The 13,635-nt window shown below is 38.0% G+C and overlaps 1 protein-coding gene across 1 annotated transcript in view; it reads right to left on the bottom strand.

Moving 5' to 3' along the window:
- Positions 1 to 13,635, bottom strand: part of ZNF407 (zinc finger protein 407) — a 337,541-nt gene that overhangs the window by 126,016 nt on the left and 197,890 nt on the right. Inside the window, exons 6-7 of the mRNA XM_040073187.1 lie at positions 11,123 to 11,206; positions 2,738 to 2,858 (exon numbers count right to left, since the gene is read on the bottom strand). Coding sequence (XP_039929121.1) covers positions 2,738 to 2,858; positions 11,123 to 11,206 — 205 coding nt within the window. The remainder of the gene's footprint in view (positions 1 to 2,737; positions 2,859 to 11,122; positions 11,207 to 13,635) is intronic.

Genomic DNA, 13,635 nt, shown 5'->3' with positions numbered 1-13,635 from the left:
CTTAGCCACTGTTTTAATTCAAGTGTCTCAAACTACTTTATAGAACAGAGATAAGATATCAATGAAAGAAAACTTTATATTAGCACTAACAATACTTTCCTCCATACCCCAACAAAAAAGAGGAACATTCAACCTCACTGAAAGTACAAGGCTCATTAAAGAGTCTGCAGTTGCCAAGCAACACTAAACAGTTGAAATGAAACACATGAAATAGTCTGGATGAACTTACAGTGCAAGGGCCGAGCTCACAGCATCACAATGAGATCTCAACCACTAGACATGGGGGTGATTTTTATCACTAGATCAGCGGATTTTAAAATCTTCATTTTAAAGTTTGCTGTAGGTGACACTTGCAAGACTACACACCATCTGCTGAACTGGTGCAAACAATGTTATTTACAGGGTTGCTAATAACTTTCCTTTACAGGAGAAATACTGGGTGACTTGAAGAGGAGGTACCATGTGATTCCCTTAAAATTGTAGTTTAAAATGAAGAGAGAGGTGGATAGAGAACAAAACATACTTGCCAACAAGGCTGGCGAATATCCCAGGACTGTGGAAACTGGCAGGCACAAGCAGGACTGCTAAGCTAATAAATACAGCAGCCCCTCTACGGGCTCCACTGCAGCTACACAGAGTGCCTCACTGCCCCTATGAGCTTGCAGCAGCAGCAGCATAGCTCTGGTTCCTGCATCCCTACCAGATGTTTTTCAGCTGAGCTTGGAACACATTTCCTGCAGAATCAAAGCTTCATCAGCTGGTATCTGCAGAGATCAGCCTCCAAAGGTTAGGTCAAAACTGGCTTGTGAAGGATGGAAACTAACATTCTATTGTCATGAAACATTTATTTTTCAATAATATAAAAACAGGGCATGTCCAGATATTTCTTGCTAATCCTGATAAAATAAGTTATGCTTGCATCTTCTCTAATAATTTCCAGTATAATAAAATACTCATAAAAAACTTGTTATTTCTTGAAATTTATATCCCATACTGAAAACTCTTTATCCAAAGTAAAATGATCTGAACAGAGCACTGGGTTATGCATTTTGTCTCCTGAGTGAGGGAAGCTCATCACTCATTCACTGGGTGTTTGTGACAAACCCCAAACTGATTCACATCTACAACGCTCCCAGTCTCTTGGGTCTTCAAGCCAAGGAGCTCAAAGCCACTGTAACCCACCTCTCATTACCTAGCTTTGTAATAAAACTACTCCTGCCAATTGGGATGATTCAGTAAAAGTGGATGACCGCAAGATGAAGTGTCCTCAAACACACGGCATTAAAGACAGCATTTCTTGTACCTTCAATGCAGCACATCATGTCAAACTAATGCTTATATGCTCTCACTTCACCCAACACAGACCTTTTAACACAACGACTTTGAGGCAAACCACCTTTAATTCTTAGATAACTTACTGAAAAGCTCACCAAACTGCTCCTGCTTCTAAAGAAAAATATAAAGAAAGCAGGGGCACTCTTAAGGTAGCAGCATGGAAACATAGCCCTCCCACCACAAGGTGATCAAGTTCAGTTCGCTGTAGTTCTGGAGTATGATTCAATGGGTGCTCAGTACAAAAGAGTTCACAGAACATTTGCCCCACACAAACAAAACAATGCAACAAGCAGTTTTGTACAGGAAATGTGTGACCAATGCAGAGGCTTTCTGTGCAAGAGTTTTCTGCAAAATAGGCTATAAATAGCATGAAAACAGGTATTATTAGAGCAGATAGGTTTCCTTATATAGTCTTGATTTAGGAAACTACATTAAAACTTGAATGAACATACAGTTGTATGTTCAGCATGAAAAGAAAATAAGAAATGCTATAGTGGCATAATAAAATGTTTAACTTTCCTCTCTTTTGTGCAGGCATCACAACACATACACCTAATCATATGCGATTTAACAAATATAATGCTGATTTTTAAAAACTTTTTGAACATCAACTCTTGCAAATTGCCCATAAAATATTCTATGGATTCCTTTATAGTACACATACACTAGCCCCCTCACTGCAAGGTATTAAAAGTATTCAAGAATGCAGAAGAAGTTGTATTTAAGAGTAAAGATTCACTTAAGAAGAGATCATTTAATAAATAGTCTATAATGAACCAACGACACAGATGATAAGCATCAAAAGTAATCTTTGCTGTTCAATCATGTGATTCTTCTAAATTTAATCTACTGCCCTAACATGGGGATGGGTTTTAGTGGTGTAACAAAGGAGGCTTTGCATTGCAACCAACCCTATGGCCAACTCTCATCCAAACACCCTGGCTAAGAAGGAAAACTAGAGCAGAACAACAAGACTCTGGAGAACTGTAACTAGCTCCAGTTACTTCCAGTTCTAATAAGTGTCTAGTGAGTATTTAGGCTAGTAAGCCTTTTAGAGAACTCTTCCTTCAAGAAAAATTTCAAAACCGCAACTGATTTGAAAAGGCAATGTAGATAAGCAGCCTCACCACGGAGAATTCCAACAGATACTGGAGCAGCTGTGAAACTGTAGCTTAGCACTGTAGTGTCACCATTAAAAGGTTTCCCATCATTTGTTTTTCTTTATAAAGTAATACCTAAATACTGAAGACTAAGTTTTTAAATTTAGCTCCTAATGTAATATATAATTACCGCTGCCCTGATGGCGTTTTAATGGCAATGTATTTTTATTGGTGACTTCAAATGAACCTCATCTGATCACCTTAACCCTTCTCTCATCATGCTTTAGTTAATGACTCATTACCTGTAGTCACACCAGGGACATCTGTAAGGCTTTTCTCCAGTATGGACACGCTTATGCCGTGTCAGATGTGATTGTGTTGTGGAAGCAAAGTTACACTCATCACATTTGAATGGTTTCTCTCCTAGAAGGTGAAAAGAGAAGATTATCAGTTTTCATCTACAGAAAAGGAAGACAAGCCCAATTTCTGGCATATTCCTTTAGACAGCTTTTAGCCCAGGTATACAAAGCAAACCAAATGCAACATAAATTTCCAAATGCAACACATTAATTGCAAAATATAAGAGAAACAAATCAGTATCCAGCTGACTTCCCATGTAGAATTACACATCAGCAAAAAGGAGGAGAAAGAACAGCACTGAAACAGAGTAACCTTGTTACTGGGTCTTATTACTTGAAAATACCGTAACAAGGTTACAAGCATTGCTCTCACACTACACCTTCTCTTCAGGCTGGGCCAAGAACAGCCCCAAAAGCAATACTGGGGGAGGCAGAAGGTGGAAAATCATACTGATGCTTGTATTCAGCACCTGCTCAGAAAGGAACATTTCCAGGTGAAAGATTGTTTTCATCTCCAACCTAAATTTTTAATGTTATTCTCTCAAAAACATAAATAACCTGGGACTGAGAATATGAACCAGAACTCTGTGCTCCATTCCCCCTACCTTGCCCGCTAGTCTTCTGCCTTTGTGAATACTTTCTGAACACTAGGCCAATTATCAGCAGAAGGACTTGAAAGGTTAATGAAAATAAAACAAACGAATGAAAACCAATCACCAAACCTAGACTAGGACAATATTTTCAGAAGACTAAAACTCAATCTCTGCTGAACGTGCAGGTGCACTGAAAATTTTTAGAGGACTACTAACTGAAGAAAGGTAAAAATCTTTATTGTCTAAGTTATAATGTGAAAAGAATACTTTTCCTTCCAGTGGAGGAGTCTACCCCTTAAAAGACACTAAGACAAAACCTCATGACCGATACACACACCGTGATGACTGGCTAAGACACCTGCATCCCATTTTTCCAACTTGCTGCCACAGAAATATTCTGTGGGGTTTACAGGCCATTTAGGGAGGAAACAGGTTTCCTTTGTATGGGGAAGACAAACGCCAGCTCCTAAATTAGGTGATCTTCACTGCAGTGTGCAAGCCTTCAGAAGTATTTATCTAAAAACTACATAAGGAATCAACATCCCTGACTTCAGAAGTCTGGTTGAAAACTTCTAGGGACAGATATGTACCTTGTAGACTGTTCAGAGGTCTAGGACAGGCAGTTTCAAAATTGAACCCTAAGCCTATTAGCAGGTACAATTTGACAGAAGACACACCACTAGCATAAGACTATCAGTAAGAGCGGCATTCTGCAATCAGAAGCAAAAGGCCACTCCCAGATAGCCGTGCCTCAAAGACAAATTTTTCAAGCTGCTTATAGCATGAGACACTGAAGATTTTGAAACAGACTTTGCCAGAATTCTGAGAACAGAGAGAAATATGCATTTTTCATTCTTGGAGATTGTTGCGGTTTTTCCTCCCAAGGGAAAAAGATACGCAAGGTCCTCAAGGCCTGAAAAGCCCCTAGTGTGGGATTGAAAGACAACAGGGTGGCTTCTGAAAGCTCCATAAAGAGTTGGAATAATTGCTTTTAGCAGCTGCGGGAGAGAATACCAGCCAATGTTTTTCATTTATTGTTTCATGGGACAAGGAAAGGTGAAGGGGCAGGACACAAAGCCGAAGCCTCTATGCTGGACAAATTGAGACTGCTAGAAAGTATGTCTTTCCTGCCCCAAATGGGGTTTTCTTGTCCGACCCTGACACTCTGCTCTGGAGAAGCTGATTGTCCCAGCAGCTTGCATGGTAGTGGCTGCTGCTTCAATTAAACTCTCTGGGAGGCCACAGACTCCCTAGCAACGTAACCTGTTCTTGAACTGAAGATTTCCCGTTCTGATTTATTTTATCATCTAGCATTAAAGAAGATAGCAACATTTTCAAGCCTAAGTAGTTAAGCCACAGGTATTTTAGATAACATACATACTTATTTTAACTGCTTTCATTTAAAATGCACTTGCCAGCTTGCCCTCTTGTAGAAAAAGGCAGATCTGAACTGAAAGGAGATTTTCAGTTTGCCATTCAGGGGGGAATGGATCAAGTAAAGGTTTGTTGCTGTGCCAGGGCAGGGCCAGTGCGGCTGACAGCTGAGCGAGGGCCCGTTGAAGCCAGGAGGGCTTGCAAATTCCATCGTGACCGTAAGAAAAATGATAATCCTTGCCCACTGCTCCAGGAAGTTTCTCCTTAGGAAATCCTTGTGGCTAACTGCTCCTGTCAAGTAGACTACGTGTAAATCTCACCTGACAGAAAATACATCACAGCAGCAACACACAACAAAAGCCAACTAAATGGGGAGGAAAAAAGATAGCCTAGCACAGCCAGTAATTCTTCGCAGCTGTACGTAAGAAATAGTATTTTTATGAAAAATTAACCAGGTTAATCAGTATAGTTGAAAAAGAACCTAAAAGACAACTAGGTATTTCTTTGGATTGGGTGATATTGAAAAGTATATTAGCAGCAGGAATACTTTTATTTGTTTGTTTGCTTGTTTGTTTGTTTATTAAAGTTTTCCACAGACATACTGATTTAAGAATTTTTTGTCTTCCCTATCTATGGGCCATGATGCTTCTAATCAGTCATTGTGTCCTAGTTTTCCTTCTACCTTTCTTGCCCCCTGACATTTCAGGCAATAAACATAATTCTTTTAATACAGGTAGCCATTAAAAATTCCAAGAGGACTCTTGTTCATCCCCAGTCAAGGTTCTAATTCATACAAAATTAAAATTATACAAATAAAAATATCAGTATTGATAGTATTTTTTAAAAGAGTATGTAATAACTTTAAATTAGTATATCCATAGTCGTAAGGACAAAGCCTACATATTTGAAGACCAATAAAGGTAAAAACATGAAATCACGCCCCCGTTCCCCCAACCCCCCCCCAATTACCATTACAGAAGACTTGTCTGTCTCTCACCATCTCTACCTTTATCAAAAGCAAGCCCCATTAAAAAAAAAGGATAGGTGCCCCAAAATGATTCAATGGTCAACAAGCTCCATGGGTGAACAAAAAAGGACACACATTCTAAGATCAGGGACCTATTTTATGGGGGTTTCCTTTGTTTTTAACACAAGCACTTTCAAAAAGCTACCAGTGAATGTCTTCTGACCAATTTTCTGACCACAGGTTATAAATGAAACGGCTTTGCATTTTTGAGAATACTGCAACCAACTTCTGAAGTGCATCTGTTGTTTAAGTCACCTGATATGGAAAATTTGAGCTCCAAAAATCAAAAATTGGGGGAAAAAAATGACTAAAGGGCCAGTTCATAGGGAGCACTAGTATATAAAAGCAGTTATTAAAGCTGCTGCTACCCAGTAACTGAAGTTTTTTCTTTTTCTCTTGCTACTAGACAATTTTTTCTTAGGTGGGAGAAAATTTTAAAACCCCAGGTTTTTGGTGTCTCTGCCAGTCAAAGGTTTGCTGTAAACAATTCACCAATCTGCTACAAATGTAAATAGAAAAGGGAAAACAACAAAGATGCTCTTCAAATTTCATCTCTTCTCTCACTGAAAAGAGCAATAAGTCTTCTTACTGTGCTACATTTCCTGTGGTATTCAACATTATAATTTTTTTAAGCTGTAGTGGGGAAGTGGAAGGGAATAGGCTACATTATACATTAAATTCAATGCCGAGTAATGTAACTACACATTAAAGTCAAAGAGCAGTTCACATGAGAAATAGAAACACAAAGTGAGTCACTCATCTGGATAAAAACACATATATTATTAAATTTTCTTTCTTTATTACATTGACCTATAAATGTCTTGAGAAGTGCCAGATTGAAATGAGGGAGCAGAAGCAATCATACAAACAGTGCTCTGCACGATATAAGCTACCATCTTCAAAAATGCATGAAAATATTTGAACAAAGACATGATCTCCTTAAGCAGTTCCATAGGTTCATGGTGACTGCCACAGAAGTACACAGTAAGTGTACTTACTTTACTACTGTGATGTACTTCTATCATCCCAGGGAAGATCCCACCACAACCAACACATGGGAAGCAAATGCAGACTGTCGATGTGTAGAAAATAAGGATGGGGTTTTTGAAATTTGCAGGAGTACTAACCAATATTAAAAAAGGGATTTCATGCAAGAGAACACAGGCTGTGACTGATCAGCAGTGTCGGACTGAGACAGCTACTACAGCACAAAATGGAAGTTTACTAGGAAACTTGTACAAGAATGGGCAAACAAAGGAGGTGAGCAGAACAGTAAGACCAAGAATATAAAAGAAAAGACATTTTAAAATTAGGAATTGTTTCCATGTTTTCATTTCAAGCCAGAAATAATTACCCTTGCTTGTTTTTTCTCTGTTATGTATCTTCCTGGTTGATCATGATTAAGGCGAAATATTTAAATTACGTGCTATTATATGCTTCTTGTATGTGTATATGTGTGTGTGTTTGTTTATTTTTGGTGTCTGATTTAGAGGTTATTTACCCTTTTTTGTTACAAAATTCAGGTAATCATTTAATTCTTTGCATAATTCAATTTACTCTAAATCCAGCAAAAACTATCTCCAGGAAGATTTTCTTACTGGAACAAAATACAAATCAAAAAAACTGGCCTCAGGATGCCTCAAAACACAAAATCTTTTCTTCCCAGACTTGTTGAGACACCAGAACTACAGCATCTATGTTCCTGAAGCACCACAAACCTCCCTTATTTACCACAGAGCACCAGCTGATGCTGCGAGCAGTCCAAGTTTCTTAAGAGTTTATCACAGCCTAGGCAGCCATAAGTGCCTATTATAAACCATTTGGCAGACAGAGATGTAAGCAATCCTCTCAGTGTGATAGAATTCTGGTCAAACTCTGGACCACTCCCTTAGCTGCCATTGCTTCAATCCACAAAATAGAAGTTTAGGCCATGGATATTTTCATCGTCAGTGAAAGACTTTCAGAATACCAGAGAGAGATTCTTGCAGAATAGGACTGGAAGAAGGTGCACTCAGGTCATAACATAATGTTGGAACATCTTCCCAGGACAAAATCAGCCAAGGATTTCACTTATTCTCTGTCCAAAGTGTCTGTTTCTCACAGGACCACGTCATCATCAAGGACATGACATATTCAAAAGAGAATAAAAATATCAACTAGTAAAACACCAGGAATCTCTCGACAGGTGAAATTATTTGTTCCTACTTTACAGTTGAGAAGGCCTATATCAAGGAAATCTTTATGCAGATGCATCGTGTTTACAAATATATTAAGTACTAAAGTTTTTCAAGTCTTAAAACTAATGGCTTCTTCTTTCAGTTTAACATTGCTGTATTTTTCATTCAAAACCAAAAACAGCTCTTCAAGGGATAACATCCTATTCCCTGAAGTGGTCTGCATAGTTTGCTGCAAGAGTGACCAAGGGCCAGATTCTGCCAGCTTTTTTCACACCAAGTTATACTTCAAGCCCCTGTAATATTTCAAAAGACAATGCATCTTTCACAAGATAAAGGCATTTCTCCAGGTACAAAGAAAGAATCTCATCTAAAAAGAGAAGAACAGAGTAAGAAATACCAGAATAAAGAGTATCAAAAGTCTAAATGGCTGGTCCTACAGCCAGTCTTCTCTTGTGTCAAATCTCTACCAGCAGGTGAACATATCTCTGGGGTGTCAGGACATCTCAGGCCTTGAGGCTGGGATGAGAGGAGACTTGTTACGTTGCTTAAGACTCCTTAACTACATGTGAGGATTTGTTCATTTGCCCTTGAATTATGGGCCTGTGACAGGTGATAGATGTAAATCTTGGATTGGGAGATGTTCTGTGTCAGCCCCCTAGACAGCTGTATTACAGTAGGGAATCATTTAAGCCATTTAGACTATTTTTGATACCTATCCCTTTCAAACCTGATCATAATTTGCTTTGGCATTCTGCTTTGGGAAAATTGTGCCAACTGGGGACAGAGAAAAAAAAAAAAAAAAGGTACAAAGAAAGGTACTAGGAGTAGTGCATGCAGCTAATGACTGAGAAAAAGTTGAGCACTGGATGAAAATACAGTGGAACCCATGTATGTGCAACAATGCTAACAAAGGTGGATTGTGTCATTCTCCTTGAAACAAATAGAAGGTACAGATAATTTTTCTGCTAAAGAATCATCTCTGATTGTTTGTGCCACAGAGGCAGATAAATGCCAAAAAGATAGATCCCTCTGCCTCTGAGATACTGTCCTATATAGTATAAAGTTAATAGCAAAGTAATAACGAGCCTCCAGTCCTGACATAAAATATAAAGTTATGCTTGCTAGATGCAAGCTTCATGATCTATAACCTGTAAATCCCTGTGATCATAGCACAAGAAGCCTCTACCACACTGGCAAAAGAAGGGCAAAAAAGCCTTCAAAAACCTGGACAGCTTTACACCAGGAGTACACCATATTTTTAGCCTAATTTTGCACACAAATCAGGAAATAAAATATTTTTTTCTCTTGGCTGGTGGTCTAATGATGCAATATATATATATTTGATGATAAGGGCTTACATTTCTGAAAAACTAGATCTGCACTCACGAGTACAGAGAAGAAGGGTAAATACAAGAATTTACATTTCTCCTACATCCCCATCCTGAAACAGCTGTTTACCACCTGCATGGCTGCATAGACTGTGAGTCCTAGGTATAAGCAAGATCCTAATGTATCACATGGCAGGACAATGAAAAACAAAAGGTATTTCCTATCCTCTTGATAACAATTATTTATTTTTGCTTAAAATTAATTAATTAGTTAATCAATTTCTTAGCCTGCATTTGTTAAACTTGTGCCGACATGTGAAAATGCTTCAAAGTTCTAGAAAAATGGAAACTTTAATTACAACTGAAGCATACAGCCTCTATTCCTGTAATTGTAATTGCTCACGTTCTCATTCAGAGTGTAATAATAACTTATTGCATTTGTTAAATTACTTTTATTGGTCACCCGAAAAATACAAACTTCCTGCAGCGAATGGGAAGTGACTGTGACAGTGATCTTCCACAAATTTATCTTCCTTGTTATCAGAAAAAAAATTCTAAAAAAATGTAGCATTACTAACTAGACTTGCAAGCAAATTTTGGCCCTGAATATACCCCCCCAACACACACACACACACACATATGTATATATAGTGCTTATCTGTTTCAAGATATTGCCTGACCAGCACTGAAAAGCCCACCTTTCTAAAGCATCAGAATCTCCTCCAAATATGGCTGCTTTAAATAAACTGAAAACAGGGTGGGAAGAATGGCTTCAGGCTCTCAAGAAAGTGTAGCTTCTCTCCAGGAAATTACACATTTAGATGGTATATGTCCTGAATGAAGATTAGTTTATACAGGGACATAATAAAATCTCCCACTGTGATCCCTTTACAAAATCCATGGAAAATTGATGATGTAACAACTATAGCTTCTCATTTGTTAGCCACTTCTTTCCACTGTACATTAGACAATGGTCACTTAACTCACACAGCAATTCCTGATGATATTACATTATCCTCATGATAGTCAGTAAAACAAAAAAACTACAGTGGTTTAAACAGCAACACTTCTACGTCTGTTTGAACAGAAACTATTCAAATAATCAAACACTTACAAGGAACTACTAAAAAGCACAATTAAGGTAGAATGTATTAATAAATGTTTAATACTTACACCTTTTCTGGTCTTCTGAAACTAAGAACCAATTTAATTTTGTCTGATATTAAAATTTTATAACCATGTGGTAGGAAAGCTTTACTAATTCTGGGAGAGAAATCTTGCTTTACATGCCAGCCATGTGGTAACTCTTAAAGTTGCACCTATTAATTACAAACTATCTTAAAATTACAAAAAGGGCAACTGAAACAAGACTAGCTTTCAACTATGCTTCAGTCCAAAAAAATTGATTAATTTATATGTATTCTCAAATTTTCACCCAGGGACCTTCTAGCAGTCTCTTGCAAAATCTTCACAGTAGGTAATCTATTTGGGCCTTGGAAAAAAAAAAATTAGTAGACTTAGTAGTCATTGAAAGAAGAAAGCCAGTCTTCATAATTCTACTTAATTCAGAAAAAACCCCAAAAAAGCCTAAACCCACCAAAAATACCCCCCCACACTCCCCCCAAAGCAATTATTCAAACTCCCAGCTAACAGATTTGATGCAGACCCTGGGCATACCAATTTCACAAAAAACGAGGAAAAACAAAGCAAACAATGAGCCGATGTATTATTTGTGCTGTAACGTGCTATTTGACTTGTGTTACTCCCCAGTGTAGAGGGACTCCCTTGCTGGGGAAAATATAGCCAAGAGTAAAGACAGCTTTACTGACCTGTGTGCTGCCGCCGATGCTTGGTGAGGGCATGATGTGTCCCGCCGGCAAAGCCACAAAGGTCACAGAGGAACGACTTCTCGCCTGTTGCAACAATAAACAGATGAGGGACTGCGGAGGTCACAGATCATTAAAACATATCTATCAAGGCTTTCAGGGTTACTAATTCCTCCAATCAAATGTTTCCATGTAAATATGTCAAATGGGAATGAAATTACCACTGCGGTTTATTGACTGTGATAAAATCTGAAAAGCACCACTGAACATAATTACATACTTGTCAGACCCATAAAAATTAGCTTTATTATCAATGGAATGGTTTTGTACAACTTCATTTCTGTTAGATGTCTTCCAGATGGGGCTGCTTTATGCACTTGAACAGTTTTTATGCATATCCTGATTTTTTACAATTCCCATACATCTGGCCTTTCTGTGCTGAGTAAAGATTGCCTGGAAAAAAAAAGTTAATATACTGTATATATGATTCTGCTTAAATAAAATATATTTAATTTACTAACAAATTAAAGGTACTGAGAAATTTTCAACAGACTAGGTCACAGTCATCTTTAGTTACCTTCTATTTATTAATAAGTATTAAATTATTTTCTTGAACACAAGAAGAGTGCAGGCAACAATAAAAGCCAAATTATTCAGTACCAGTGGCAATTCAGCACTGTTTATGTTTCTAAAGTTTTCATGACATAAAGAAAACAGGTCTGGGGATTACTACTGAAATTGCAGCAGAACTCACATTGTTCGTCTTCAAATGATAATTCTTCATTCCAAACCTCTGGATCAATTTGAGAGATTTTGGCAAGCTCAAAACTCGTTAAAAGTGTATAAATGCCCTCTTTCTGGCGCTTTTTTTTTTTTTTTTTTTAAACAGAAGCTAAATGTTTTGCCCTGTTGCCTATAAACACAGTTTATCATTTGAGAGCAATATTTTTACTCAGTATATACTAACGTGCACAGAAATTTCAGTCTATAAAGGCCACATGGAAGGTCATTATGAATTAGTAACACTAACCTCAGGTATAGTCTCAATAACCTGAGAAAAGACTGAAATTTTTTCAAGAATCCCATTAGTCATTTGGAGCCAAATTGTCTCCTTTCATAGTAACACAGCAGAGAGGGGGCTGGTGGAGCAATGATGCTAAATTCATTGAAACTAACAGTCTCCTTCCAGTTCTTCCCCGTGGGGAAGGAAATTTGATTCCTACAAAAGACACCTGGGTGAAGAGGTCTGGTGTCAAATTACCAAGTCCTCCAGTGGAGACAGAAGGATGGAAACCTCCATGCTGTATATTCCCACATAAGCAGGCACAGGAATACACAGACTTCGTGGAAAGGCACAGGGCCTCAGTTAACTTTGGATACTGTTCATATAAGCAATAGGCCATCTCGTGAGTGATAGCTCCCAGGAGAGCCTCGCAGGGACCAGCTGCCTTCTCCCACCACCATGCTGATGAGGTCTCTGAGGAACCCCAGCTCCTCACCCCAATTGCCCCAGTGAGGGAGTCCCGGAGCCTGGTGATACCAGGAGGAAAGACATTCCAAAGTTCACAAGGCAGCGTGAATCCTACCACCAAAATGGGATGATAAAAGAGCTGATAAACCTCTGCCATGTAGCGAGGCTATGAAATGCAACGGGAACATATTTCAGAATTTCACAAAAACCCCAAATGGTGTATTGCTATTTTCTGCACCCATATCTGGTCATGTTGAGCAGGCTGAAATTATACGGGACTTTGCGCATTTTTGAAATTTTGGCCTCTTGATCAGAGTATCCCAGGAGAGTAGCTAAGGTGTGAAATTATTTCAGTACCTCTTTTGGGAGTCAATTCCAACAATATATTATTATAATTGAATCTTAAAAAATCATCAGAAAAATCAGAACAGAAACCCGTTCTCACTATCACATGAAGAATGCATTTGTGCTAAATGATGTAACAAAGTTTGAATTTTACTGCAAAATGCTTGTCAACAATATTATTGCTGAGGCTATACATGATTATTACACAGAGATTTCTGCAAAGTCTCTTCCAGACTTTTTTTTTTAAATTACTTTATGGCACTTTAAAAATCAGGATCTTCGGCATGTAGCACTTCAATTCATCAAAATATCGAAGAAAAGGAATAGAACTACTACACATAATGCTTAATTATAATTAAATATTAATTTAATTAATTAATCAATTTTAAGTATAAATCTTTCTAACTAGCAGTAATGGCTAACACCCCAGCATAAAATTCACACTTTAAAGTTAAATGCTGTTCCATGCCTACCAAGAAATTGCTCATCATCTATATATTATCATAAATTAGCTCATGTTGTGTTTAACATCTAGGAGGAGACTTGAGTATGGCCTGCAGCTTCAGACACTAATGAGGACACAGCGCACCTATGGTGTCTTTGCAGGCTCAAGGATTTACTGGGTAGTTTATATCTGGGCCTTTGCAACAGCTTTTGAACCACAAAGAATTCATTCAAAATCAACCAAGGGCTTTAAAGT

This window comes from Hirundo rustica, chromosome 1, assembly GCF_015227805.2.
Source record: "Hirundo rustica isolate bHirRus1 chromosome 1, bHirRus1.pri.v3, whole genome shotgun sequence".
NCBI lineage: Eukaryota > Metazoa > Chordata > Aves > Passeriformes > Hirundinidae > Hirundo > Hirundo rustica.
The sequence above is the reverse complement of the archived record's forward strand: the minus strand, read 5'-3'. Positions and strand labels throughout refer to the sequence as shown.